This window comes from Dipodomys spectabilis, unplaced genomic scaffold (genome assembly GCF_019054845.1).
Source record: "Dipodomys spectabilis isolate Male_0828 unplaced genomic scaffold, ASM1905484v1 ptg000573l, whole genome shotgun sequence".
In the NCBI taxonomy this organism is placed as follows: Eukaryota; Metazoa; Chordata; class Mammalia; order Rodentia; family Heteromyidae; genus Dipodomys; species Dipodomys spectabilis.
The window spans coordinates 1,525,459-1,553,117 of NW_024871250.1; the positions used below are offsets into that span (position 1 = coordinate 1,525,459).

Below are 27,659 nucleotides of genomic sequence, written 5' to 3' on the forward strand. Positions count from 1 at the left end.
GGGCCACCCTGTGTGCTGCAGGGTGCTAAGCTGCAGCTCCCCCCACTAACCTCCCACCTCCACCCCCGCCCCAAAATGGTTCTAGATATAGCCACCCCAGGTGAGGACAGCTATGTCCTGGGGTGAGGGTGGTGTAGACACAGTGGTAGTTAAAGGTGGCCTGTGGGCCTGGATTCGGGGGGGGGGGGGGGACTCGCTGTCTTTGCAGGGAGGAGGCAGAATCTCACTATCATAGCTCAGGTGACATGATTGCCAACCGAGTGACTCATGACTGTGTGGGCTCTGTGGGCGCTGCCCACCCATAGGAGAGAGGGGCCGGAGGAGGGAAAGCTGTGCCTGCAGAAGAGAATGGAGAGCAGGGACCTGGCCTTCCCTGGCATGGAGGCGACCCTTCAGGGAAGCTGCCAGCAAGCGGCCAGGGAGCCTGTGGCACCTGTGTCTCCCAAGCAGGGACCCTAACCACACAGGGCCTCTGCCTGGACAAGGACACTCAGGTGTGACACCGCAGAGGGCACAGGACAGGACCCATGCTTTTGTTTTTGTTTGTTTGCTTTAGTGTTGATCCTGGGGTTTGTAGTCAGGGCCTGGCGCTGTCCCTGAGCTCTCTTGCTCAAGAGAGCTCTCTTGCTCACTCTACCAATGGAGCCACAGCGCCACCTCCAACATTTTTGGGTGGTTCATTGGACACTAAAGAGTCTCAAGGATTTTCCTGCCCAGACTGGCTTTGAACCATGCACGATCCTCCGCTCTCAGCCTCCTGAGTTGCTGGGATGACAGGTGTGAGCCACGGGTGGCATGGCAAACCCACACTCTTGAGGAACCACAGGGACGCTGTAGAGAAAGGCCAGCCCCGCCCCCCACTGCCTGTGGGGTTCCTCCTGAGGCTGTACCCCCCGCCCAAGTGCAGAGGAAGGTTTTTCTAGGGCCTTTGGAGATGGCAAGGTGAGCTGCCTTATCTGCCATGGGAGGTCCTCAGGTGCAAAAGAGTTCTAGAAGCAGCTGACTAGTGGCACGTCTATCTAAACCGTTTTCCCTAGGAAATAACCAGCTGTCTGTCGGACAACCCCCCCTCCTTCTACTTCAAGAGGACAAAAAAAAAAAAAAGAGAAACACCCGAGAGACCAAATAGAGGCCTTCCACCCTCCCCACCCTGCCCTGGTGAGGCCAGGAGGCCCCCGCCCCGGCCCTGCCTCTCCCACTCCCACGGGAGCGCCGCTCCCACGAGCGAGCAGGCGCGTGCGCGGCGGCCGCGCAGGGGAGCGTGTGTGTGCGATGTGCTTTCATGCGTCACTCTATTTATGTTGTTCGCAGCCCAACGGTAGCGGCCAGGGCAAAGTCCCGGGGTCATTTTTGCTACCACCGCCGCCTCCAGTGGCCAGACCTGTGCCCCTTCCTATGCCTGATTCCAAATCCACCAGCACTGCCCCAGACGGCGCCGCCTTGACTCCTCCGTCACCTTGTAAGTGGACCATGGAAACGCAAGCACAGCGCCCAGCCTCCTGCCATGCACACGGTGGCCCCCCCGCACTGCCCGGCAGGAGCGGCCCCTCCCCACCGCCAGGTCCCCCCACAGCGCCTCGGAGCCCCAGCCTCAGCCTCCCGGGCCTCAGCTGCACCAGGCCAGCACCCCAGAGCCTCTCTGTCCACTGCTCGCACCCAGTGGGGGTGACCCAGGCCCCCCTGGGGGGCGGGAGGGAGAGCACGGTGGGGTGCCGGGCCGCGGGTGCCGGCGGGGGGGCGGGAGGCACAGCCATGCCATCATCATGCCTGATTGCTGTTTTTTTTTCCTTTTTCTTTTTCTTTTTGTTTTGTTTTTCTTTTTTGGTTTTGTTTTTCAATATATATCTAGTTTTTGTTGTTTCGTTGTTCCCCTATACACACCAAAAAAAAGAATCACTGTGAGCACAAGGTGACGCCTCCACCACCCCCTTTTTGCCTTGCCCCCACCTCCATCCCGGCCCCACAGGCCTCCGAGGACACACGGGCTGGTCCTGACCCTGCCTCAGTCTCACATTTGGTTTCTCTCGTCGTTCCTCTTTTTTTTTTTTTCCCTTCCCTCCTCCTACCCCTCGCCCTTCCTCTCCCTCAGTTCCTGTCCTAGGTTGGTGGTTCTGAAGTTGTGGGTGGGCTTTGGGCCTTGGCTTACTTCATCTCTCTCCTCCCTCTCCCCCTTCCTCCCTCCCTTCCATCCATGCTTCTCTCCTTCCCTCCTTCCCTCCCTCTTTCTTTCCTTTCTTTTTTCTTTAAGACCAATGACAAATTTTGTCAAAGGGAAGAGAAGAACACTGAGTGGTGAGGCCCGAGGTAGACCTGATGTGAAGGACAGAGAGGCAGAGGACAGTTGGATGGCACTGCCTGTGGGCAGGGAACGGGCACGGGCGGGCCGAGCTCTGGGGCTGACAGGCCACAGGCCAGGGCCTGGCAGCCAGCCGACGGGCAGGCGGGCAGGCGGAGGGCGGCCCATCTCCCACTGCTGTCTGTTCGCACCCTCTGTCTCTCCTTCTCCCCTGGTTTGAGTTCGCTTCCCCTCCTCACCATCACCATGCCATCCTCTCATCTGCATCTGCCACGAGACAGGAACTCATGCTCATGGGCGTGGGGAGGGGCACTGGGAGGCAAATGGGCAGAAGCCGGTGAGCACAGGCCCCAGGTGTGTTTGGCGTTGGGGGAAAGGGTGGGCTTCCCAGGCAACTTGTGACACTCCTTTAACCCCCGAGGACATCTCCACCCCCACCCTACTGGGAGTTCAGGGCCTATTCTTTCCTGTAGGGCTCCAATTCGACCCCCCCCCCCCCAAAAAAAAAAGAGCTCAGGAGTGTTGGGTTTGTTCGACTGCTCTGATGCAGGACACCTCCCCCAGGACACTGAGCTCTGATGCAGGACACCTCCCCCAGGACACTGAGCTCTGATGCAGGACACCTCCCCCAGGACACTGAGCTTTGGGACTCTGCCAGGCACTATGGCCTCCTCCTCCTCCTCCTCCTGCTCCTCCTCCTCCTGTTCCTCCTCTTGACCCCTTGGTCCATAATCCAGTTCTGAGGTTACTGGTCCTTTCGGGCTTGGCCATCAACTGGAGGAGGATGGCGGGGGGGCCTGAGCCTTCCCAACCCTGGCCCCCCACCAGGCAGCCAGGCCGCAGGTTCCCCCCACACCCCCCGCCCCCGGTCCTGTCTGACGCAGCCCTCCAGTAGGCCCGCTGGGAGCTCCCTGAGGCTGCCTGCCCAATCTGGGGACAACTCAGGATGGCCAGCGAGCTGCAGGGTTGGGGAGATGGCCTGAGAAGGTCTCCCCAGCTCCCACCCTCACCCGGCCCTCTTCTTCAACGGGAAAGTCAGAGCACCCACTGGGGGCGCCTGCGGGCCAGGTCATTCCCAGTGCTATCCAGGATCTCGGTAGGGGACAGAACTGGGTCCAGGAACCTTGGCTGCAGCATCAGTGCCCCTTCCTTAGCTCGAGCGGACACCTGGCTGAGGGTCAGTTCTGGGGGGCAGGGGTACGGTGGGAGTGCTTCTGGCCAGTGAGAGGATGGGGGCCTCCAGCACCGCAGCCCCTGGCCTGTCCTCACTGCCGGCCAGCACCAGCCGCTAGCAAGCTCTAACCCAGCCTCCCTCTCTCAGCAGCCCTGAAAGGCAGTGCCCAGGCGGCTCCACGGCCTGACAGGTGTCTCCCTCTCTCCCCCGCTCTCCACAGCATTCGCAGCGACAGGCGCCTCCTCTGCCAACCGGTTTGTCAGCATCGGACCCCGGGACGGCAACTTTCTGAACATCCCACAGCAGTCTCAGGTAGGAGCCAGCCCCGCGCGGCCCGGGCACTGGCGGAGAGGGGCATCTCCACGTGGCGAGGGGCTGAGCCTGGCTGGCTTCTGCACGCCCAGCTGAGCGGCCTCCCCAGGCAGCCCCCAGGCTCCCTGGCTAATCGGTTAATTGGATAATTAGCTCTGACAGCTCTGGCCCTGGGGAAGGGGGCCAAGGACCCAAGCAAGGCTAGAGGCTTTCTGGGCCAGGCGTGGTTGCAGCAAAGATAGAAGCCTGAGGCATCTCTCCGGCTCTTCCGGGCCCCTTCTGCTAGAAGCCCTGGCTCCTGGCCCTCCCAGCTTCCCTGGCTATGTGTGGGCTGGCCACGGGCAGAGGAGGCCTGGTAGGCTCCTTTCCCAGAGACTCTGGCACCACGAGAAAGGCAGGGCTGGCTGGCTGGAGCCCCGCCCCCCTCTCGAGCCCCCAGCAGCCCTGTGAGGGCTCCAGGCCTCTGCAAAAGCACTCATCAGGGAAGGCACTGCCCCCCACCTCCCGGAGCCTGAAGCCCCAGGACTCTTGCACATGCGTGTGTGCATATGTGCAATGACGGTCCCCTGGTGTGCCTGTGCCCTGAGACACAGGATGAGCAGGACCCAGCCCCCAGGGGGCAAGGTAGGGTGCGCCACCTCCGCAGGGCAGAGCGGTGCTGGAGGGCGTCTGGGTCTCAGAGCGAGGCCTTACAGAAGAGAGTGTGCCCAGGTCTCCCTCTTGCACATTTTACAAAAGCCCCTCTCCCAGGCTTCCCACAGAGACCCACCTCTGCCCGCCCGGCCTCCAGGGCCACCTCTGTGGGCGCTGGCCCGCCTCTGCTCTGAGGCGCCAGGCCAGAGAAAGTTAGTGGAATGAAATTGTGTGTGTGTGTGTGTGTGTGTGTGTGTGTGTTTGGTTTGAGGGGGTTTTCTTTCTTTCTTTTCCTTCTTTTCTAACAACAACAAAAAAAAAAAGGCCAAAAAACTTTGTCAAACTTCAAACTTCAGAGCTCCCTAGTGGCAAGAAGGGGAGGGGAAGGAACTTCAGCCCCGCTAGCTTCCCACCCCCCTTCCCCAGAGTCACGTCTGACCCGTCTGGTTTCCAGGAGCAACCAGACATGATGTAACACCCAGATGAACTTGAACTTGGGGGTGTTGAGAAGAAAAACAATGGCTCTGAGCAGGGGCTAGAGCCAGCCCCCTCTGCTCTGTGCCAGGGAGGCCGAGAGAGCCCTGCTGGCAGAGGGCAGGAGGGGGTGCCAGAGGAAGGGGCAGCAGGCGGCCTCCCCTCCCGGCTGGCACCAGGGGCTGGGCTCCGTGGCTCCCTCCTCTCCTCCCTTCCCCTCCCAGAGCAGCAGTTCTCCGTGGCTCAGTGCGCATGCTCACCGGTCAGCAAGGCCCTCCCCGCTCACCCGGGTTTCCCTCCCTCACTTTCTCTGCTCACTTGGCTTTAGATGCTTTGAGGCCAAGTCAGAGTTTGAGGCAAGTTGGGGAAAGTTTCTTTCCCTGGTGTTCCCCATCTTGGGGCCCCTGGCGGTGGAGGAGGGCGTCTGTGCGGCCAGCCCAGCCCGCTGGCCGGGGTCCTAGCCCTGAGCCGGCAGGTGTGTCTGCACAGTGAACGGGGAGCCAGGGCTGGACTGGGGGCAGGCGGCTGTGGGGTACAGTTGGGGGCGGTTTCCACAGTAACCAGTGACTTTAGCTGATCCCCAGAGCACCAGATGGAGAGAGAACAATAGAATGAGGGAAGAAAGGAGAATTTTAGCAATTTTGTCATTCCCTGGGCAGTGCTTTTTACTTAGTTTAATCAATTTTGGACCTGGCTCAGGAAGCAGGGGTGGGTGGGTGGGCGGGCTGGCGGAGAAGGCTGCAGATCCTCTGATCCTAGGACCGTGGGGAGAGCAGTCCCCACGGTGCTGCCTTTGTCCCCAGCTGCAGGCCTGGAACTGAGAAGGCCCTAGCCTGAGACCAGGTGGTGGTCCCCTGCAGGGAAGCTCCCAGGACCCTGGGGGACGGCCCTCAGGCCTTGGTGTGGTGTGCCAGCGAGGCAGGCGGGCTGGAGATGCAGGGCTAGGCTCTCCCAGCCTCGGGCCAGCGGTAACCTTCAGGTCCCAGAGAACCCGCAGGCCAGAGTGGAAGTCCAGGAGCTGGTGGCTGACCCAGCCTCCTTCACCCTCTCTGAGGACACTCAGGTCTTGGGTTTCCACCTAGACCGCCAGGCCCCAGAATCTCTACGTGGCTTTTGGCCGGTTCCCAGGTAGGACTCAGGGCAGGTGCTTGGCCTCCTCTGCCCAGCACAGGCATGGAGCATCTGCCAGGCAGCGGACCCGCTGCGGTGCAATAGCAGGTGCTGTGGGTCCATCGTGGGTGACCATGGCCACAGGCAGCTGCTTATGTTTGAGTTAATTAAAGAAAAATGGACCTGTGGTCAGACACCCTGGGGAGAAAGCTTCGGTGTTACCAGCTACCGCAGGGACCAGCCAATCTCTCGTGTTGGTAGTATTGGGCTTTGAACTCTGGGCCTTGTGCTTTGCTAGGCAGGCCGTCCACCAGGGAGCCATACCTCCAGTTCAGAAGAGCATTAAGCTCCTTTTTCTTTGTTTGGTTCTTCATGAGGTCTTGGTATGGTCCCAGGGTTGGTAGTGTCCCTGCTTTGGTGATGCTCCTGCCTTCAGCTCCCAAGTAGCTGCATGACTGGCATTTGCCACTGTGCCTGGCTTCTCTGAAACCATGTGTTTTTCTTTTTTTGTCAGTGTGGGGCTTGAACTCAGGGCCTGGCCACTGTTCCTGAGCCTCTTTGTGCTCAAGGCTAGTGCTCTGCCACTTGAGCCACAGCACTTTTGTTTTGTTCTTTGTTTTTTGGTCTGTCATGGGGCTTGAACTCGGCCTAGGCACTGTCCCTCAGCTCTTCAGCTCAAGGCGAGCGCTCTACTTCTTGAGCCACAGTGCGACCTCCTACTTTTTCTGTTTATGTGGTGCTGAGGAATCAAACCCAGGGCCTCATGCATGCGAGGCAAGCACTCTACCACTGAGCCACCTTCCCAGCCCGTCCTTCTGGTTTTTGAATGGTTAATTGGAGATAACGGTCTCATGGGGACTTTTCTGCCCAGGCCCCCGCTTTGAACTGTGATCCTCAGAGCTCAGCCTCCAGAGTAGCAAGGATTACAAGCGTGAGCCACCGGTGCCTGGCTCCGAAGCCATTTCTAGGTCCCATGTCCCCATTCACACCAGAGTCTGAGAGATAGGTAGGCCTGTCTCCAGGCATAATATCGGAATAATTGTATAGTGGGTGGGGCTTCATTTTTGTCTTTTTTTTTTGGTAATACTGAGCTTAAACTCAGGGCCTTGGCACTGTCCCTTAGCTTTTTTGCCCAGGGCTAGCACTCTATCGCTCCACTTCCAGCTTTTTGATAGTTAAGTAGAGTGTCACAGACTTTCCTGCCTGGGCTGGCTTTGAACCAGGTTCGTCTTACTCCTGAGTAGCTAGGATTACAGGTATGAGCCACTGGCACTCAGAATTTTTTTTACCTTTTGAGACAGGGTCTCCCAATGTAGTCTTGAGTGGCCTTGAACTCCTGCTCCTCCTGCCTCTGCCTGCAGAGTGCTCCGATTGTGGGCATTAATTACCACTACACCTGGCTGGGGTGTGTGTGTGTGTGTGTGTGTGTGTGTGTGTGTGTGTGGTTGGTTGGTTTTGGTGCTGTGGTTGGGAATCAGGGCCTCACACCTGCTAAGCCAGCATGCCATACCAATGGCCCATACCTGTGTTCCAGCAGGACTTTAAACACTGCAAAATTTCATAGGAAATCCTATGTGGATCTCTGGCTACTTTGAAAATGTAGTACCACCCTGCACCCAGGCAGCACCCCAGCCCCCTCACCCCATTGCAGCGGGCTGGGTCTTAGGCAGTGCACAGGGGCTCCGGGATTCTCATGATAGCAGCACAAGCAGCAGCTGCTGAGCAGCAGGAGGCCCAGCCTGGTCACCGAAGGCCCATGGGAGATTGCGTGTGCTCAGGCAGGCCACCCACTCTCCACACTGGCCATCACTGTGGGATTAGGGCATGGGGGGAGTGTCTGGGTATCTGTGTGCACTCCAGTTGGCTCTTCTGGGTCCCTGCAGACCAACGCTGGTGACACAGAGCCTGAAAGGGCCTCAGTGTGGCTTCAGAGAAGGTGCTGTCAGGTGTGCCGAGAGTCCCTGGTCACAAAGTCACACAGCAAGCGGACCCTAGAAGGGGGAGGTGGCCATGCAGCCAGGTCCTGGGGTCCACCCTGTGTGCTCCCGGTCTCCCGTGTGCGGGGAGACAGCGCCGCCTGCTGGCGCCCAGAGGAAGCAGTGCCCACCCCAGGGAGCCTGGGCTTCTTCCCTGCAGCGTCTGCTGCCCTGAGGGTAGAGGAGCAGGCCTGGTGGGCTCCTGCCCCTCCCCCCAGGCCCGGCCCAGCTCGGGCCTGAAGCCATGTGGCTCCCCCACCCCCAGCCTTTCAGCCTGTGGGACCTGGCTGCGCTGTACAGACGGGAATTTCTGTTTTTAATCCAAAGAGACAGAAAGAAAACTCAGCCAGAAGCTGGGTCACCCCACCCACTCCCCAAGCCCCTCTGGGTACAAAAGCCCCAGCCTGGCATCCTCCCCACCTTGCAGGACTCACACAAAAACCCAAACAATTGCAAACATGGCCAGATCCTAGGTTTGTGCCAGCGCCCGCCATGGGGGTCCCGCCCGCTGGGCACCGTGCCCACGGGCAGGCCAGCTGGACTCCTCCCGCACCGGGGAGCAGGGGTCTGGGGGGATTCCTGTGGAGGGTGGGGAGAGCAGGGTGCACCTCCTCCTGCAGGTCAGGTGTCTGCCCAGCATCCAGCCTTCCCCCGAGGAGCTGAACCCCCAGGGGTCAAAGTGGCCCCCCTAAGGTCACAAGGCCAACTCAGAGGGAGATGGGACCAGCCCCCAGCTCTTCTCATTCACTGTGTGTCTCTGTCTCTGTCTCTCTTGGGTCCTCTTCCAGTCCTGGTTCCTCTGATAAGATCAACAAAGAAACAAGAAAATGAAAAGAAGAGGTTCCCTCAAAGGGGGAGAGAAGAAATTTTGAGACATAGAAAAAAAAAAAACCAACCCCAGCCCAGCCCAGCCCAGCCCAGCCCAGCCCCACCGACGAGCAAAAGTTCCGCGTCTTCAGCCCCCAGCCCCGTCCTTCCTCCGCCCTCCCGGCCCCCGGGCGGCGCAGCTCCGCGGAGCCGAGCCTCGGCAGCCGGGCGGAAAGAAACACGCGTGGAGCGCTCTGCTCGGCCAGGCAGAGGGCAGACAGGAGCAAAGGGGTGCTGCGGGGCTCCCCGCGCCCAGGCAGCGAGCGGCCCCGTCCCGCGGGGCCCCCCTTCCTGGCCCCAGCCTCCCCGGGCGCCCTTGGACCAGCTTGTAACGATGCTGGGGCTCGCCCCGCCACGCCCCACCCCTCTCCCGCCCGGCCCGGCTCCGGCCTCTCCCCCTCCACCGCGCTCCGGACCGGGGAGGGCGGCTCTGGGTGGGCCGGGGGCGCCCCCTGGAGTCGGGCCGCGCGCGGGGAAGGGCGTCGTGCCGTCCCGCCCGGGGCCGCCGGCCGGGCCTCTCTGTACAGTCCACGGGGCGGGGAGGGGGCTGGGGAAGCGCCGTGCCCCGACGGGCCCCGGGCTCCGCGGGGGGCCGAGGGGCGCCGCCCCAGTGAGGGAGGGAGGGCCCGGGTCTTCCCGCACCCCAGCCCTGCATGCCGGCGCCCTCGCCCCGCCCCGCGGTCCCTGCCCCTGACTCACCCCCCCCCCCCCCGCCCGCGCGCGCGCAGCCCGGCCGGGGCCGGCCCGGCAGGGAGCGGCGCCCACCGGGGACCCCGAGCCCCGCGCCGAGCTGAGGCCGCCACCTGCGCTAGGTAGGAGTCGGGGTTCCTGGGGAGGGGGGTCGTCCTCTTCCCGAGCGTTCCGCGGCGCCCGGCCGCTCCCGCGCGTCCCCACGCCCTCCCCGTCTCCGCTGTCACGTCTGTACTCTTTATTTCGGGGTGGGGCAGTCGTCGTTTGGGTCTCTTCGCGTCCCCGTCCCGTAGGGAAGCCCTCCTCGCGGAGCGATTCGGGAACAATTCGGTACCACACCACAGGAAGTCGCTGTCCCCAGCCCTCCCTCCCCGGGGCGGCCCGGGCGGGAGGGGAGCGCGGGCACACCCGGCCACCCCGGTGTGACGTGGCCCCTCTGGCTTGTCTTTCTGTGCCTTACTCCTCCTCCCCGCGTCTCCCCCAAGTCCTTGTGCCTCTCTTTCTCTCTTTCGTACGGTATGAAAACACAAAGCACAGGTCAGGATCCTCTGGAAGTCAATCAGCCAACATTGCACCGCGGAGGGGTGGGTGAGGGGCTTTATTTATTGAGAGTCTGGTGGGGGCGGCTGTGGCCCTGGGAGGGCGGGAGGGGGGCGCAGGCCCGGGGTCCTCCCCGTAGGACGCCGCACCTCGGGGTGGCCGCCCGCCTCCTCCCCGCCCCCATCCTCCCGGCGGTGCCTCCGCGGGCGGGCGTGGCGCGGGGCTGCGGGGCCGGGGGCCCGCGGGCGTCTCCCGGGACCGGCCCCGGGGCTCGGGAGCGCGGCGGGGCGGGGGCCGGGCGGCCGGGCGTGACGCGCGGTCAGAGTGCAATGATTCTCCAGTGTGGCTAAACAGGGTCAGAGCCGAGGGCGGGGAGCGCCCCCCCCCCCCCCCGGCCGTCGAGGGAGGACGGTCGGGGCCGCGGGGCGCCGCCCGGGCGAGGTCGGAAGCTGCAGGCAGCTGGGCTCGGGCAGGAGGGGCGGGCCGGGCGCCCCTTCCCCGGGGGTCGCGAGCCGGGAGGGGGCGGACAGGGCGACGGACGTGGGGATGTGTTAGGAGAGAAAAAAAAAAACCCACAAAAATATATATGGGGGAAATGAACTTTTTTTTTTCACTGAACCAAGTGCAATGCATCAGAGAGTTTTCCTATCTTTGTATGTTAGAGATTGTTAAGAAAAAATTCTATTTTTGTTGTCCTGTCCTCGCGGCTCCGGGGACGCTAAAAGAACTGGGCCTCCCCGCCCCGGGCGGGGCCACGACCGATGAGTGGTTTTTCTTTTCTTTTTCTGCCTTTTTTGTTGTTGTTGTTCGTTTTCTTTTTTTTTTTTTAATCGTTTTCCTGCGTTGACGAGGATGACCTGGGGTTTTTATTTGTTTTCGTCGTTCGTTCTGGGTTTCGGTGGGAGGGCTGAAGGAAATGTTCACATTTTCGAATTTTAACACACACACACACAAACCTTTACATTAAAAAGAAATCAACCAACACAAGATCAAAAAGGAGAAACAAAAAAGGAAAAGGACGAGAGAAAATTACTTTTAAGATAATTCAACATAAAAACCCTGGTGCTTCTTACATTATAAAGTACGTTTTAAGAAACCCACAAACTATTATGCATAAGTTTATGAATCAATTAAATATCCTGCACTTGTTAGAAACACGCATACCCCTTCTTTGTTGAGTTTAACGGAACGGGACAGCGGCGCGCGCACCCGCCGGTGGCCGGGCTGCTCGGCCGCGGGTCTCCCCGGGCACCCCCCTTTCCTGGGGCCCAGCGCCCCCTCCTCGCCCCACTCCCGCCCGGGCACGGAGGAGGGGCGCTGCGGGGGTCCCTGCCTCCCCCCTCCTCCGCAGAGGTCAATGCCAACGAACAAACGTCCCTTCCTTTCTCCCTCTCCGCCCGGACCCTCCCGAGCGCCCTTCTTTGAGCCAGACGCCAACTTGACCCTCACCAGCATTATCAGGAGCGCGCTCTGCAAGTTGGTCGTTTCCTCCCCGACTCCCCCCTTCACCCCCCTCCGGCGCCCCCCCCACTCAACACCACCCCTGGCTCCCCCCCCAGCCCCACCCCGGAAGGAAGGCTCCATGCTCCAGAACAGAACCAGCCACGCCGCCGACAGGTCGATCTGCCCAGGCCCGCGCACGCACGCACGCACGCACACGGCCCCCCCCCGCACACAGCCCCCCAGCCCCCACCCCCGCAATCAGCCCCGACGACTGCCTTACACACCCGCCCCGCGCTGGCCGGCCGACCTAGTGCCTTGTTCTCACCCCCGTGCTGGCGGAGCGGACGCCGCGCTCTGGGTCCCAGAGGGGCCGGGTGGCTCCGACCACCCCCACCCCACCCCGCCCGTGCAGAACGGACCCCCCCACGCGCACACACACGCACACACACACGCACACGAGAGAAAAATAAAGGAGCAATAAAGTCACGAGAACTTTCGTCCCCTAATCGAGAGCCCGAGGGGCACCCCAGACCCGCACTCTGCTCCCCTCCACCCCCCCACTCACCCTCCCTGGGGCGCCCCCTTTCCCTCTCCCCCCTCCTTTTACCCCCACCCCAAGCCAGCCTGGGCCAGCCCCACTTTGGCCCCTCCCGGGAGATCCGTGCGCCCGACCAGCACCAGCATCGCGGACCGCGAAGGCCGCCCGTCCCGTCAAACAAGTTTCTTCTTAGGCTAAGAAACGCAGTATATACGAGTATCTCTATATATAGTACTAATGGATTTGGTGTGCTTCCCCTTAGCATCCCCCTCCCTCCGCTCCCCCATCGGCCTGGTCTCCCCCTCCCCGCCCTCACCCCCCCCCCCCCCGTCTCTGCACTGAGATACATAAGAAACAAGGGTAGTTTACTGTCTGTTTTGTTTTCTGGGTTTTCAGTGTCCTAGCGGAATGCAAGTAGGCAGCCAGCCCGTCTGTCCCCTCCCGCCCGCCCCGCCCCGTCACTGCGCTTCTGTTATACCATCTTTGCCTGACTCTCTCCGGCTTCTCCATTGAATGGCTAATGTGTATGTGAAATAAAGAAAATAAAGAAAAAAAAAAACTGCGCCCAGAGCCTCCGCCGACGCCACCGATCATCGACCCGTCCCCACCGACCCACGGGGCGGGCGGGCTCCCGCGCCGTCCAGGGGCGCCTGTCCCGGGGGTCGCCGGGAGAGGGCGCTGGCGGGCGGCGCGGAGCCTCCCGGCCCCCTCGCGACCCCAGCCGGGGAGGGCGGGGTGGGGAGCAGGCACCCCTTGGGTCGTCGCACGTCCGCGGCGTTGGTGCTGCCCTCGCCCCTGGGAAGGGGGTGCGGCGAGGTCACTGGGGGGGGGGCGGGGGAACCAGCGGGTAAATGAACATTATTAACTCTGCGCGGGGGGGGGTCCTGGGGACCCTCGAGTCCTCCGGGGTCTCTGTCGCCCTCATCCGAGGCGACCCCGCCGGTCCCTCCTGCAGAAAGTTCACTCCGGAGCACAGTCCTCGGCGCGTCCCGCCCTGAGAGCCTCCAGATCTGGGTGGGGCGATCCCCTGACGCGGGGTGCGCCCCCGCCCCCGAAACCAGAGACGTCGCGGGCCCGGGGAGGGGGTCACCGCACCTCGGGACTCAGAGCCGCCTGCTCCACCTTGATGGGCCGCGCCGTCCCTCCCGGGGCGCCGTCGGAGCCGCCGGGGAGCGCGGGCTGCGAGCGCGCGGCCGCCTCGGCCTTGCACGCCGCCGCCGCCTCCCGCCGGGCGCCGCCTTCCGCGCCTCCTGCCCGGGGCGCCGGCCGCTTGCGGGGCCCGGGCGCGGCGGGGCCCGCGGCCAGCGCCGCCGCCTGATCCCGCAGCAGCCGCACCAGGAAGCCGATGTACCGCATGGCCAGGCGCAGCACCTCGTTCTTGCTCAGCTTCCGGTCGGGCGGGTGAGTGGGCAGCAGCTTCCGGAGCTCGGCGAAGGCTCCGTTCACGTTCTGCTGCCGCCAGCGCTCGCGGCTGTTGGTGAACACGCGCCGGGCCACCTTCTGCGGCTGGTGCCCTGCGGGCCGGAGGAGGGAACGGGTGGGCGGCCGGGCCGGGCCGGGCCGGGCCGGGCCGCGCGAGGCAGGCACCCCTGCAGCCCCCACGTGCAGATCGGCCTTTCCCGGGCCCCTAGACGTGGACCCCAAGGGCTCCCGGGCTCCCCGGCCGACACCGAGGCCCTGATGCGCGCGACTCCGCGCCCCTCGATGGCGGCGAAGGGGCTGAGATCCCCTGGGGAGCAGGCCACCCTCTCCCCGGAACCCTCATGCTGAGGATGCCCCATTGCGGTGTATTCCGGGGGTGTATGAGAGGTGCCCCCGTGTCCCCTGTGGCCGGTGGGAGTGGGGAGGGGGGGTCGTGGCCAGGCTGATGGCTGTGGTGGCTCCAGGCAGAGGTGTGGCTTCCCCTGTAGCTGTCTGTGGTTCTCTAGCCGACTTGTGTGGTTATGGTTGTGTGGCTGGCTCTTTCATGGCTGTGCATTCCAGGGGAGCTATCATTTTGGGGGGTTCCCAGTCTCGGCTGTGGCCAGTGGCCCTTTGAGGGGGGCGCAGGGAGCGGAAGCTGTGGTCTTGAATGCATCTGGCTATAACCTGGATGGGGCTTGGCGTGGATGTGTGGGAAATACCTGTCCCTGTGGGAGGGGATGGGGCAGCCCCCACCCGCAAGCCTGTGCGCATGCGTGGACACACACACACACCCCTCACCCTCAGGCAGGTCCAGGTCACAATGGCTCGGTCTCCGCTTCAGCCTGCTGCTGGGCAAGATGCCAAAAGGTCCTGCCGGCCCAATGTAGACGCTGTAAGGGGTCGTGGGTCACAAATGCCTCTGTGGGCAAGGACCCTGGTCCCCCCATCTCCAGCGTCCCCTTCCAGCCCCGTCTTCCCCACTGACCTGTTGAGGAAGGGGTGAGGGTGGTAGTGCAGGGCCAGGGCGGGCGGAGTGGCTCCCAGGGCCGACAGGTGCAGCATGGGGGGCCGGAGGGCGCTCAGCTCTGTGGTGGGCACGGCTGGGCCTGGGAGCCGGGTGTGCCCCAGGCTGATCACTGGCACGCCGGGGGGCAGTCTGAGCGGGGAGGGGCCTCGATGGCCTGCCTCCTCCGGGGGTGGGGGGGACTCCGGGGAGGCAGACTTTGGGGTCCCAGAGGGCGCTGGGCTGGGGGTGCCTGCCATCTCTGCCTTTTCAGTCATGATGGGGCCCGCCTCCGCCTGGGCTTGGGGTGGGCACATGGACCCTGAGGAGGGGGTGCTCACCTGTGGGAGGAGGGGGGAGAGGCTGGTGGGGGGAGGACCAAGCAGTGCCTGGGGGGGTAGGAGGAGTGGAGGTTCAAGTGGGCAAAGATGGAGGAGGGGGAGCCCAGGGACTGCCTGCCACACGGGGTGCTGGGCGGCTGAGCCTGGAGTGCCTTCTATGAGCTGTGTGTGAGGGGAGCTGCGCTAATATCCTTAATCCCACCCCCCCCACCCCCAGCTGCCAGCCAGGATGGAAGCCAGGAGACCCCCAAGCCCCACAGTTGATCGTAACCCTGAAATCGCATCCTGAGACACCCCCCATTGACTATTGGTGCCATAGGACCTTGGGATTCCCTCCTCATAGTCCCCCCGTGTCACCAGCCCCCCCCCCCCCCCCCGCCGGCCTGTGGACCTCAGGTGTGACCTCCAGTGTTCTCATCACCACCACACTGCTCCCCTCTGCTTTCCACCATCGTAACAGGGTCCCCCGACCTCTGACCAGCCTACCTACACTGCCATCCCCTCCCCCAGGCTGACCCTTTGGACCCCAACACCACCCCTACGTCTCCCTCTGCTTCTGGCACCACCCTGCCCCTCACCCCCAGCATCACCCCTCCTTTTGCGGGTCTGCTGGGTGGCCTCCCGGGATTGGGGTGCTCTGGTAACTAGGGGGAGGCTCTCAGACCTCCCCAGCGGGATGGACGCACGGATTGGGAAAGGGTTGCGGGGGAGGGGGGCTGCACCATCTCCCCCTCTTACCCCGCCTGTGTCCCCGCGTTCTGGCGCGCGTTGTCCCGGCTCGGTGTCCTCAGGGCTGGCGGGCCGGGCCCCGAGGCGGCGGCTTCCGCGGTCCGGTCTGGTGAAAGCCCTCCAGGCCGCCCCGTCGGGCCCCAGAGCCGGGCCGCGCCTCCTCCCGGGCTCCCGGGGGCCTGGGCGGCCGCGGGCGGCGGGCAGCGTGGGTCCCGGGAACCAGAGCGGCCGGGGGCCCGGCCCGCCCTCTCCCCGCCCCCGGCGGCCGGGTTTCCTCCCTCTCAGCCCGGCCGCAGGGGCCAGAGGATGCCGGGCCGCCACAGATAAGGCCCTGCTCGCCTGGCCACGCCTGATAAGGAGCCGGGCTGACCCCGGAGGAAACCGGGCGGGCGGCAGCCCCAGCGCCCCGGCCCCGCCCCGGGCGCCCGCCTGGGCCGTCACCCCCTCGGAGGGCCTGGCCTCCCCCCTCGGTGCCCGCAGACACTGGCGGATCCCCGGCCTCAGCACACGATCGGGGATCCGGGGAGAGACCGAGGCAGGGCCGACAGCATGGAGGTCGGGTCCTCCGCAGGCTTCCCGGGGCCCCGGGCCGCGTGACCCTGGGGCCCCAGCCCTGTCTCCTCCCCACCCTCCTGCTTCCTCTTTTTCACTGATGTCCTCCCGCCTTCCCCCCCCCCCCCCCCCGCGCGGGCACGCCACGGGGCCACGTCTGATCTGCTCGCCTGGCCGCGAGGGGCCAGGGGCACTGGTCTCCAGGGTCAGGGCGGGCGGTGATTTCCAAGGTTGTTTATAAGGTCACGGGATGATGGGGGGGGGCACCCCTGTAATCCCAGCTACTCAGGAGGCGAGAGCTGCGCATCGCAGTTGGAAGCCAATCCCGGCGGGACGCGCCCCACTCTTATCTCCCACGCACCACCACGAAGCCGGCGCGGAGCCGCGGCTCGGGTGGTAGCGCGCCAGCCTCGAGGAACAGACCTGGGACGGCGCCCAGGCCCTGGGTTCAAGCCCCAGCCGCGGCACAGGAAGAAAAACAAAAACCACCGTGGGTCAAGTCGGTCGGTGGTGTGGCCGGGGAAGGGGGTTCCGCCGGGGAAGGGGGTCCCGGGGCGCCGGTGTGGGAGGCGGGAGTGCCCCGCCCCGCCCGCCCGCCTCCATCCCAAGCCCCAACAAGCTGCGTTCTGTGGTCCGCCCGCCCCGAGGCTGGCGACTCGGTGCACACAGGAGAGAAGCCATTGGGCGCAGGACACCCCCCCCCCCCCGGCCCTGCCGGCTGGGGAGGGGGCGCAGCTTCCCTCACTGGGGGTCAGGGCAACAGCCCGGGCCCAAACCGCGCAGTCCTGGGGCTGCAGCTCAGGAAACACCTGGTCCGGAGCGGATGCCCTGGACGCCTGGTTCCGGTCTGGCTTCCGCCACTGCGGCCCGGGAGAAAGCGAAGCCAAAAACAAACCGGGGCCGCGGGAGGCCGCGTGGGGGCTGCTGCGTGGCCCGAGCGCGCGCCCGCCCGCCCGCGAGTCACCGCGCGCCCCGCCCGAGGGGCGGGGCCTCCGCTCGGGGCGCGAGCGCCACCCTGTGGCCGCCGCCGGGAACCGCAGGCGGCAGCTCCCAGCTGAGCCGCAAATCCGCTTCTCTGGCCCAAAGGAACACTGCGCAGAAAGACAATGGCCACGCAGGGACATATTTTTACTTATTTATGTATTTATGTCAGCCCTGGGGCTTGAACTCAGGGCCGGAGCGCTGTCCCTGAGCTTCTTTGTGCTCAAGGCTAGCGCTCTACCACTTGAGCCACAGCGCCACTTCTGGTTTTTGAGCGAAGAGTTTCACGGGGCTGGCTTCAAACTGCAATCCTAAGAGCTCAGCTTCCTGAGTAGTTCGGATTACAGGCAGGAACATCTTTTTATTGGCTCAGTCTACCCCTGGTCCTGCAGGGGCCGCTGGTTGACTGGAAGACTGGTTGGGGGTCTCTGGACAGTCCAGGGGGGCCGCATCCGCAGAGGTTCCGGGTGCAGGGGGGATGTGTGAGTAGCAGCACTGGTCGCCCCGTGGACAGGCACCCTGGGGTGAGAGGCAGAGACGATGGGGTGAAGCCCAGCAGCCCTACCCAGCAAGCTCACTCCCACCATGGCCGCTATGGCGGGAGGGGTACCCAGGTGCCCGGCAGTGGGGAGGAAGATGGCACCTCACCTCCTTGAATCGCTTGCAAGGAAACGCCTTGAGGCGGGCAGCCCTCTGCGCGGGGTCCTCCGCGGGCTCTTTCCTCTTATTCTGTAGGACCCGGCGTTTCTCCTCCAGCACTTCGCTGGCTGCCTTGCCCCTGGGCAGACGCACCGAGTGGGGCTTCCCCCTGGCCTTCCTCCCATTGCCCTGGACAAACCCCCCCCCCACACACACATACAACCCCACACTCACCCTGGCCGAGCTCGGGGCCGGGGACCCCAGTTGGCCTCTGGGTTGGCCTGGAAGCGCTTGAGGCCTCGCTGGCGGGAGCTTGGGTTGGCATCTTCGCGGATGGTGAAGTTGGCCTGAAGCCTGGAGATGTGGGGGTGAGGGCTGGGGTGGCGACCATGTGGGTATACAGAGCACCCCTAAACCCACACATGCCCACCTCCACACCAAGGTTCTTTCTTTTACTATTAAGTCCACATTGTTCTGGAAGATAACCACAGAGTGGACCCCCCACGGATAAGAAGGGACTAGGTGGGTGTGGGTATGGTGGTGCCCACTTCCAGCTTTTTCTGTGGTGCTGAGGAATCGAACCCAGGGCCTCATGCTTGCAAGGCAAGCGCTCTACCACTGAGCCACCTTCCCAGCCCCAAGTCTGTTAGACTCTTAACTAGCAAAAAGCTGGAAGTGGAGCTGTGGCTCAAATGATAGAGGGCTAGCCTCAAGTGCAAAAGCTTAAGGACAGAGTCTAAGCCCTGAGTTCAAGTTCTAGGCTGGCGCATGTGTGGGCGCACACACATCTAGACAGATAAAGTTCTCTGTGCTCTGACTCAGGTAACTGGCTGGGGGGCTGGGAGCTCAGGGGGAGGCGGAGAAGAGGGAGACCAGATTCTGGGCTCCAATCTGGGTAGGGGAGTGTCGTGGGGGGGGCTCCCCCCATGTTCTCGGGGGTCACTCTCAGCCCCCCCCCCCCCCAGTCCTGGGCGAACCTGGGCTCCACACTGAGGATGCGGAAGGCAGGGCTGGTCTCTGACAGCCGCTCCCGCTTCACGGGGTACTCCTTCTCCTGAGGGAAGAGATGAGGAGATACTGCGCTCAGGGGTCTTTGGGGGACCACCCCTCCCCACGGCCCCTTGGGAGCTGACCCCCTCACCCAGCAGCGCATGATGTCCCACAGAGCCGAGGCTGGGGCGTCGGTCTTCACGGCGTTCTTACAGGCGTGGGAGAGCGACACCCGGAAGCCAGCGTGGAGGAGGGCTGACCTGGGGAAGGGCCAGGACGGTGAGGGGCTGCCCGGAGCCCGGCCATCCCCACAGGCCCAGGGCCTCCCTGGACCTTTCTGGAACTAACCGCAGCTGCAGGAGGCTGGGCGTGTTGCAGTGGATGGTGGAGCTGAGCTGGTCCAGCGTGTAGTACAGGGGTGCGTCTGGGAGTTCCTGGAAGGGGGGGGGAACCGCATGGGCTCGGCGGGGCCGGAGGGGGGGCGAGCAGACACGGCGGGCGGGCACCCTGCCGGCCCCCACCTCGGTGACAACGCTCAAGACCCCTCGGATCCGCTGCGAGGTGTGGAAGCGGCCAGGATTCGCACTCACGGCCTCAAGGACCCGGCCCACGAAGTCCAGGTTGTGGATGGGCGCTGCCCACACGGGGCCGCCGAGCTGCCGGGGCACACGGGGCGGATGAAGGGGGACCGGGGAGAAGGCGCCCCGGAGCCCCGCCCGCGCCGCCCGGAGCCCCGCCCCGGAGCCCCGCCCCGGAGCCCCGCCCCGGAGCCCCGCCCCGGAGCCCCGCCCGCGCCGCCCTGGAGCCCCGCCCCGGAGCCCCGCCCGCGCTGCCCGGAGCCCCGCCCCGGAGCCCCGCCCGCGCCGCCCGGAGCCCCGCCCCGGAGCCCCGCCCGCGCCGCCCGCCGCCTTCACCTGGTGTCGCTGTCCACAGTGCTCGCACTCGGGGGTCACGGGAGGACCGCAGGCGGCCGAGAATTTGATCCTGCCAGGAAGGGGGCGGTTAGGGGCTGGGGGCCGCCCCGGGTGTCCCCCCCAGACCCCCAAGCACTCCCAGGCTCACCGGCCACCAGGGGCCTCCGATGCTTTCCCGAGGCGCTGCAGGTGGAGGGCGCCGCAGCCCACGCACTGGAACACCAGCGCCTGCTTGCTGTGGAGGCAAGGAGTGCCGGGCGAGGCCCCGCCCCTGCCGCAGGCCCCGCCCCTGCCACAGGCCCCGCCCCAGCAAGGCTCTTCCAACCGCAGGCTCCTCCCTCGCCCTGGGCCCGCCCCCGCCCCAGCTCAGGCCCGCCCTCTTCTCCTCTCTGGGAGAGGCTGACCTGGCGGAGGCTTTGACCTTGGCCTGGCCGGTGAACACACGCACAAACACGCGCACGTAGAAGTCGGCGCTGATGCTGAGCAGTGGTTCTATGAAGCGCTGGTAGCAGTTCGCATGGAGGTCCAGGCTGTGCAGCACGATCCGCAGCGCCTAGGGGTGCAGGGGACGGGATCACTCTCTCCCCACAGACCCAGGGAGTACAAAAGCCAGGCACACGGTTGCTCCCTGGGTTCCAACCTCGGCCCTACTCTCATAACCCTTGGGAAGCCAGCATCACCTCAGTGCCTCAGTTTCCTCATCTGCAACATGACAGAAAGCACAAAGGTTCAGCAACAGCACCCTGTACCACGTGGGCACTGTGGACAGGAAGCGGAGGACACTGCAAAACTTCTTGTCTGAGACCTCAAGGGACTAGGCCAGGACCTTCCCCTTTTCTGGCCGACCCTGCTTCAAATGCCCAAGGGAGCCCAATGGGGTCCATTCTATGAGGGCAAAACAGGCCCAAGAAGGTGAAGTCGAGTACCCAACACAGAAGAAACTCTAGATTTTATATCCAGACCTGAAAAAACTACCCTTAAAAAGACTGTCTTGGGCTGGGAATGTGGCTTAGTGATAGAGCAATTGCCTAGCATGCATGAAGACAGTACCACATACACAAAAAGCCAGAACCGAGGGCTGGGAAGGTGGCTCAGTGGTAGAGCGCTTGCCTTGCATGCCTGAGGCCCTGGGTTCGATTCCTTAGCACCATATAAGCAAAAAGAAAAAAAAAAGCCGGAAGTGGCGTTGTGGCTCAAGTGGTAGAGCGCTAGCCTTGAGCTGAAGAGCTGAGGGACAGTGCCCAGGCCCAGAGTTCAGGCCCCACGACTGGACCCAAAAAAAAAAAAAAGCCAGAACCGAGCCGGGTGCCGGCGCCTCACTCCTGTAATCCTAGCTACTCAGGAGGCTGAGACCTGAGGATCGGGGTTCAAAGCCAGCCCCGGCAGGAAAGTCCATGAAACTCTTATCTCCAATAAACCACCAGAAAACCGGAAGTGGTGCTGTAGCTCAAGTGGTAGAGCACTCACCTTGAGCTGAAGAGCTCAAGGCCCAGAGTTCAAGTCCCATGACCAACAAAAAAAAAAACAAAAAAAAGCCAGAACTGGTGCTGTGGCTCAAGTGGTAGAGCACTAGCCTTGAGCAAAAGCAGCCCAGGGACAGTGCCCAGGCCCTGAGTTCAAGCCCCAGGACTGGGGAAAAAATAAAAAGACATGCCAGACAAGGTAGTTAACACCTATAATCCCAGCCGTGGGAAGACTGACAGGAGGACCCCACTGGTCTACATGAGAGCCTGATTCCCAAAAACTAAACAAAAACTTTTTTTGGAGAAATTACATAATCATAGAAAAACAACAACAATGTAGCCAGGGCTGGTGACGCATCGTAAGCCTAGCTATTCTACAGATGAGATATGAGGATCTTGGTTTAAAGCCAGTCAGGCAGAAAAATCCATGAGACTCTTTTATCTCCAATTCACTGGGAGCTGTGGTTCAAGTGGTTAGCCTTGAGCAAAAAGCCTAGGGACGGTGTCCAGGTCAAGTTGAAGCCCCAGGAGCAGGGTGCACACGTCCACACACACACACATTCCAACCATGTAACCTCCTACTCATGTGAGTTATGGGCTAGTCTTCCCCGCCTGGGCTGGATCTGCCTGGAGGAAGCTGAGCAGGTCCCAGGTGTGGGGCGGGGGTGCAGGGAGGTCCCCTCACCATCTCGTGGCAGGCGCGGCTCTTGAGAGCCATGGCCCCATACTTGCTGTAGCACGTCTCGCCGTTGTTCCCTGCCAGGACCGCCATATCCGTGCAGGTGATGCACAGCAGCCCTGGGGGGGGAGGGGCGGGCAGTGAGGACCCTCCCCAAACACCCGGCCCTGCTCAAGCCTGGGGGCGGGGCCTCACCTCCTTCGCTCACAGCCTGCACTGCTGCGTCCAGAAAGGAGGCGGGGCTGCCGTAAGGGTCCAGGTCAATGACGTCAAAACGCTCTGACACCCTCTGGTGCTGGTACATTAGCATCCTACAGGACAGATGGCCAGATGTCCAGGTCCTTAGCCTCCCGTGAGGTCCTCCACACATGTAGACTCCTACAGGGTTTGGCCTTGAACTTGAGGCCAGCTTCCCAAGTTCAGGCTCTGGCCATTCGTTTTGTTTTCAGGGTATCTTTGTGGTTTCAAAATCTGGGATTTGAGCTGTGTATCACCAGGCCCAGCTTGACGATCATTAGATGCGTGATTTTCATCCCTAGGCCTCAGTCTACCCATCTACATATAGCCTCGACAATGAACACGCCGATAATGACAGAGACATTCAAGTGGCCTTACGCCGCAAGTCCTGCAGATTGTCCACCTGCATGCTGACCCCTCCCCGGGTCACAAGGCCTGTCTATTAGGTTTACACTCACTGACTCTTGGCATTGAGAGGTGCCTAGCACAGACACTGTCTGTGAAAAGACCATCTTCCAGGGGAATAAATGAATACAAGTTGTACAAGAAGTTCAGCTGGGAAGGTGGCTTAGTAGAGTGTTTGTCTAACACGCATGAAGTCCTGGGTTTGATTCCTCAGGACTACAGACACAGAAAAAGCAGAAAGTGGTGCTGTGGCTCAAGCGGCAGAGTGCTAGCCTTGAACAAAAGAAGCTCAGGGACAGTGCCCAGGCCCTGAGTTCCAGCCCCAGGACCGACAAAAAAAAAATTGTCTAAAGCAGGGGGTCAGTACTCAGAACTATAATCCCAGCTACTCAGGAGGATGAGGTAGGAGGATCCTGAGCTCAAGGCTAGCCTAGGCAACACAGCAAGACTTTGTCCTCCATAATAAGATTTTAAAAAAAGAAAAAAAAAATACCTTGCTTAATGGCATTGTTTTCACCTTATGTAAATGCATACTAAAAACATTCCCAGAACAAGATGCAGTTCTCAAAGCACGTCCTTGTTTAATGTATGTCTGTACTTCTTGGTGGCACAGAATATGAGCTGTCCAAGTTGTGAGGCGTTTTTGTGTTTGTTTTTTTTTTGGGGGGGTGGGTAGGGGGCACGCTGGGCGACACGCTGGTAATGGAGCTTGGATTCAGGGCCCTGCATTTTTTTTTTTTTTTTGATTGGTTGTGGGGCTTGAACTCGGGGCCTGGGTGCTGCCCCTGAGCTCTTCAACTCAAGGTGAGCACACTACCACTTGAACCACAGTGTCACTTCCAGTTTTCTGGTGGCTAAATGGAGATAAGAGTCTCATGGACTTTCCTGCCTGGGCTGCTTTGAAACGTGATCCTCAGATCTCAGCCTCCTGAGTAGCCAGGATTATAGGCATGAGCCACCAGCAGGGCCTTACATTCTTCCTTGGCTTTTTTGCTTAAAGCTGGAGTTTTGGCTATTTAACAGAAGATTCTCATGGACTTTTCTGCTCTGGCTGGCTTTGAACCATGATCCTCAGATCTCAGCCTCCTGAATAGCTAGGATGACAGGTGTGAATCACCAGTGCCCAGCTGCATTATTGGACTATTCATTATATAAACCTGCCAGATGAAACAATCAAGCAGGGTCCCGAGAGGCTACTATGTCACTCTGCTGTGCTCATATTCTCAGAGAAGGACAGAGGCAGCATCACCCCAGGCAGCCAAAGTGACAACCCAATGTGACCTTATCAGCAATAGGCAGCGCTACCTGGAACTTACCGGGCATCTGCCTGGCTGGCCTGTACCAAGTGGCCCACATTATTGAGCTCGATGTTCTGGCGCATGAGATGCACTGCCTGGGCGGAGGCATCATTGGCAACCACAGATCGGAGTCCAGGCACCTCTCGAGCAAACCGAATGGAGCGGAGGCCAGAAGCTGCCAGGCCCTCCAGCACCCGCAGGCCCTCCTGTTGGGAGTTAAGAAGGGACTCTCATTCACATCCCTACTTCCATTCTCTTCTGGACCTCCAAGAGTTGTCTCCCAGCCCAGCTCCTATAGTTCCTAGTGGTCTAAGAGCCGGGGAAGGGAGGATTGAGTCTAAGGTGGCCACAGCTGCTCAGCCCTACCTCACAGATCTCTTCAGCGGCAGCTGTTCGAGGCTGGTCTTGTGGAGCCAGGTTTTCACCCTCTTTTGGTTTGAGTTTTTCCTCTTGTTCTGACAAGTCCACAACCACTTTCTGCAGGTCCTGCTCACCTGGCACCTTGACTGCAGTTACAGGAGAGACAAGCCAAGGACTCAGATGCTCCTTCCACCTCCCTCACCCCCTCCCTGTACTGAGGACTGAACCCCCAGGGCCTCCACACTTGTTTTTTGTGTTTTTTTTTTTTTGGTCCGGTTGTGGGGTCTGAACTCTGGGCGTGGGCGCTGTCCCTCAGCTCTTCAGCTCAAGGCCAGTGCTCTACCACTTGAGCCACAGCGCCACTTCCGGCTTTTTTCTTTTTGCTTATGTGGTGCTGAGGAATCGAACCCAGGGCCTCAGGCATGCAAGGCAAGTGCTCTTCCACTAAGCCACCTTCCCAGCCCAGGGCCTCCACACTTGGAACTACACCCCAGCTCATCAATAAGAAACCTCCCCTTAACGTTCACAATCCTTCAGATTCATGGAAAAATGTCTTGTTCAGACGCTAGTGTGTGCAGGGCACTGGGGGACTAATGCCTGTAATCCTATCTGCTCAGAAGGCTGAGATCTGAGGATCTCAGTTCAAAGCTAAGTAGGAAAGAATATGAGACTTTCATTTCCATTAAGGACCCCAAAAAAGCTGGAAGTGGAGCTGGGGCTCAAAATGTAGAATATCAGCCTTGAGTGGAAAAAGCTCATGGACGGTGCTTGGGCCCTGAGATTCAAGGCCTGGCACAAAGGCACTAACAAACAAAAAACAACAACTGGAGTTGGGAAGGTGGCTCAGTGATAGAGTGCTTGCCTCACATGCATGAGGCCCTGGGTTTGATTCCTCCGCACCACATAAGCAGAAAAAGCAGGATGTGGCGCTGTGGCTTAAGTGGTAGAGCGCTCCCCTTGAACTGAAGAGCTGAGGGACAGTGCCCAGGCCCAGAGTTCAGGCCCCACGACTGACAAAAAACAACAAACAAAAAACAACCTAGGGCACATCAGAGTGAGGTAAGGAGAGAGGTTTTCATAACACCCCCCCCCAAACATAAACACCGGAGCCTGAACCTGTACTCACTCTGGATTCCTTTGGCCCCAAGCTGAATTCGAGCAAACTCTGTAATTACTGCACACCTGATGAGAGAAGAATCTGCTTACTTCCTTTGTAACAGATCAAGGCTTGCATTCCCTTACAGTTTCTCTTAGCCACAGTTGTCTTTCTTTTGTCCTGCATGCTCAATTCTACCGAAAACTCCCAACTGAATGATTGAGAGGTTAACTAATTTTTTTTCTTCAGGTTCATAAACCCCAGAACAGCTGGGTGTCAGTGGCTCACACATGTAATCCTAGTTATTCAGGAGAGCTGAGGATCTCGGTTTAAAGCCAGCCCAGGGAGAACGTCCCTGAGACATTCAAGTCCAGCAAAAAGTGAGAAGTGAAGCTATGGTTCAAGTGGGCTCAGAGTGCCAGATTTGACCTAAAGGACACAGCCCAGAGTTTAAATCTAAGTAGGGACACACACACACACGACAGCAGATAATGTCTGCAATCAGAGGACCTTCTTAAATCATTATTTCAATGCATTAACACAAAGCATGTAAGCGGTGTGAAGCTTAACTCGCAGAAAAGTCTGCAAGTAAGTGATCGGTCCGTTCCGAATAACAAGAACGAACCCCAGGAGGGCGACTGAAAAATTCCTGAGGAGGACAGAAAAGGACACACACGCCCAGGAGGACAAAGACCCCCACCAGGCTTGTAATTCTTCTGGCCCAGCTCCTCCTTCTCCCTCCCCATAAAAACCCGGAGCGGGCACCAGGGGGGGGGGGATGAAGTTTTGTGGCTGAATGGGTCCATCTTCCAAGATGCCAGCCGCTGATTAAACCCGATTTCTTCCTGCCAAGCCTCTATCTCCTGGATACTGGCCTTCCAGCGGCGGACAGCCGGGGACGTATTCCGGTAATACCTCCGATCTCACCGACCCACTCCCCCTCTGCCGGGCTGACCCCTGCTCACGTGAGGTCCCGGTTGAACTCCTGCACGGGGTTGTAGAAGACCTCATTGGCGCTGGGGAAGACGATCGTGGCGGCGCCCTCGGTGACTGTCGTCTCCGGGGCGGCGGGCGGGCGCTGTTCACGGGGCCCCGAGCCGTTCTCCAGCGCGGCTGGAGCCGGCGGCCCCGGGGGCGACGCCCCGTCCATGCACTGGGCTCTACAGAGGCCGCGGACGGAACGGAGAGCGCCGCTCAGCCGCAGGACGGACATCCGCGGCCCGCGCCCCGCCGGCCTCCTCCGGGGGACCGGGGGGGGGGGGGGGGGAGAGAGCGAGGCCGAGCTGCAATCCAGGAAGATGGGGACACGTCTTAAAGAGCCGGGGCTCTAGACACCGCGGGGCCCCGGGAAGCCTCGCTGCAGTCCACCCCCTGCCCCCCCCCCCGCGCCCCCTCGACTCTTCACCTTCCCCGTCACCGCACGCAGAACCCAGCCAGGCTCGGTGCACGCCGCCCGCATCAAGGCCAGGGCGCTGCCATGTTGGCCCGGAGGGAGGGCGGGTCACGTGACGGCGGCTAGCCAATCAGAGGCGCCGGCTACGGCGGGCGGCCAGGGTCAAGCTTCCTGGCTAAAGGACGCGTGTGGACTGTGTGGCACGGGTGAAGCCGGCTTTCCCAAACCTGGAGGGAAAGAGTCGCTGGTCCCATTGCACAGAACAGAGTATTGTGTTTAGAGAAATAGGGCCTTCGATCGGGGGAGCTAACCCCTAGTGGTCGTCTCCTGGGTGCTGTTTGCGCAAACTTAGAGCAGCACCCTGCAGGGATAACCGCGGCTCCGGAATCCAATTAGTGGGTTTGAATATCTGTCCCACCACGTGGTCTGGGGCACGTTACTTCACCCCTCAGGCTCTCACTTTCCTTACTTGTTGTATCTGAATCTCTGCTTTCAAGGAAGGGCAAAGGTTACTGGACGAAATGTCTGGAAAGTATAACGCAGCCTCTTAACACAGTAAACCCTCAGCGGGTTGTAACCAGTGTTGGAAGTGGGGAGAGCGTGTAGTGGTCCAGTCCCAGCACTGCTTGTACGTGTTTGTGTGCGCTCGCGTGCTAGGACCTGAACTCAGGGCCTGGCCACTGTCTCTGAGCTTTTATGCTCAAGGCTGGCATTCTATACTTAAGCCATAGCTCTTCTTCCACTTTTGTTGTTGTTAACTGGAGATAAGAATCTTATGGACTTTCCTGCCTGCCTGGGCTGTCTTTGAACCTCGATCCTCTGATCTCAGCTCCGGTGTGTGCCCAGCTTTTGCTACTTGTTCTTAATTCTATGCTTCACTCCCACCCACAACCCCCAGTTTGCAAAACGGTCAGCGCTGCTTAATGTTAGTTACGGGTTGTGAAGAGACGTTTAGGTTAGTGCTGGTGAATTGCTAACAGAAGCTGGCACCATGTAAACATTCCTGAAAGTCTCAGCCCTTATTGTCGCTTCTTGAGCCTGAATTTAAATCTCTGCACTCGTCATCACTTGCTGTGCGATCTTCAAGTTTTCTTCAACCCTCCCCCCCCCCCCCCCCGCAAC

The 27,659-nt window shown here is 61.3% G+C and overlaps 3 protein-coding genes and 1 long non-coding RNA gene across 8 annotated transcripts in view; 1 reads left to right on the forward strand and 3 right to left on the reverse strand.

Annotated features, from left to right (window-relative positions):
- Nfix (nuclear factor I X) overlaps nt 1–8,813 on the forward strand; it is a 93,381-nt gene extending 84,568 nt beyond the window's left edge. For 2 of the 4 annotated variants that reach the window (XM_042670596.1, XM_042670597.1), the window contains 3 exons: nt 1,312–1,459; nt 3,691–3,782; nt 8,764–8,813. In XM_042670596.1, the coding sequence (XP_042526530.1) occupies nt 1,312–1,459; nt 3,691–3,782; nt 8,764–8,778 (255 nt within the window). In that variant the 3' untranslated portion in view covers nt 8,779–8,813. The remainder of the gene's footprint in view (nt 1–1,311; nt 1,460–3,690; nt 3,783–8,763) is intronic. The other 2 variants (XM_042670598.1, XM_042670599.1) reach the window with 1 other exon arrangement.
- On the reverse strand, nt 8,674–10,222 carry LOC122100263. The gene is made up of 2 exons (XR_006146147.1): nt 9,646–10,222; nt 8,674–8,774 (listed from the first exon to the last, which is right to left on the reverse strand). It is a non-coding gene; the product is annotated as an uncharacterized LOC122100263 (long non-coding RNA).
- Nucleotides 10,223–10,840: 618 nt separating this feature from the next.
- Lyl1 (LYL1 basic helix-loop-helix family member) lies at nt 10,841–16,140 on the reverse strand. The gene is made up of 4 exons (XM_042670600.1): nt 15,540–16,140; nt 14,443–14,801; nt 14,256–14,347; nt 10,841–13,567 (listed from the first exon to the last, which is right to left on the reverse strand). The coding sequence occupies exons 2-4, from the start codon at nt 14,775–14,777 to the stop codon at nt 13,140–13,142; spliced, it is 855 nt and encodes a 284-aa protein (XP_042526534.1). The 5' UTR covers nt 14,778–14,801; nt 15,540–16,140; the 3' UTR covers nt 10,841–13,139.
- Nucleotides 16,141–17,421: 1,281 nt separating this feature from the next.
- Trmt1 (tRNA methyltransferase 1) lies at nt 17,422–26,595 on the reverse strand. Of its 2 annotated transcripts, XM_042670585.1 has the most exons (17): nt 26,550–26,595; nt 26,110–26,304; nt 25,175–25,230; nt 24,055–24,194; nt 23,707–23,894; nt 21,944–22,059; nt 21,755–21,867; nt 20,011–20,159; nt 19,755–19,841; nt 19,607–19,676; nt 19,214–19,348; nt 19,041–19,126; nt 18,844–18,952; nt 18,680–18,756; nt 17,937–18,056; nt 17,712–17,841; nt 17,422–17,582 (listed from the first exon to the last, which is right to left on the reverse strand). In XM_042670585.1, exons 2-17 carry the CDS (start codon nt 26,292–26,294, stop codon nt 17,433–17,435), a joined length of 1,911 nt encoding a protein of 636 aa, XP_042526519.1. In that variant the 5' UTR covers nt 26,295–26,304; nt 26,550–26,595; the 3' UTR covers nt 17,422–17,432. The 2 variants fall into 2 exon arrangements, with proteins under 2 accessions (XP_042526519.1, XP_042526518.1); XM_042670584.1 differs by lacking the exon at nt 26,550–26,595 and having other exon boundaries at nt 26,110–26,404.
- Nucleotides 26,596–27,659: the final 1,064 nt, after the last annotated feature.

Bases quoted from the DNA above. Each gene is read 5' to 3' on its own strand.
- Lyl1 (XM_042670600.1), bottom strand. From the start codon at position 14,777: ATGTGCCCACCCCAAGCCCAGGCGGAGGCGGGCCCCATCATGACTGAA. The intron at 14,348-14,442 runs GTCAGTGGGGAA...GACCCCTTACAG, and splicing joins CCTCACCCCTTCCTCAACAG to CGTCTACATTGGGCCGGCAG. The intron at 13,568-14,255 runs GTGAGGGGTGTG...TCCGGCCCGCAG, and splicing joins TGACCTGGACCTGCCTGAGG to GGCACCAGCCGCAGAAGGTG.
- Trmt1 (XM_042670584.1), bottom strand. From the start codon at position 26,357: ATGTCCGTCCTGCGGCTGAGCGGCGCTCTCCGTTCCGTCCGCGGCCTC. The intron at 23,895-24,054 runs GTAGGGCTGAGC...AACTCCCAACAG, and splicing joins CCGCTGAAGAGATCTGTGAG to GAGGGCCTGCGGGTGCTGGA. The intron at 17,842-17,936 runs GTGAGTGTGGGG...GCGTCTGCCCAG, and splicing joins CGGCCCCGAGCTCGGCCAGG to GGGCAAGGCAGCCAGCGAAG.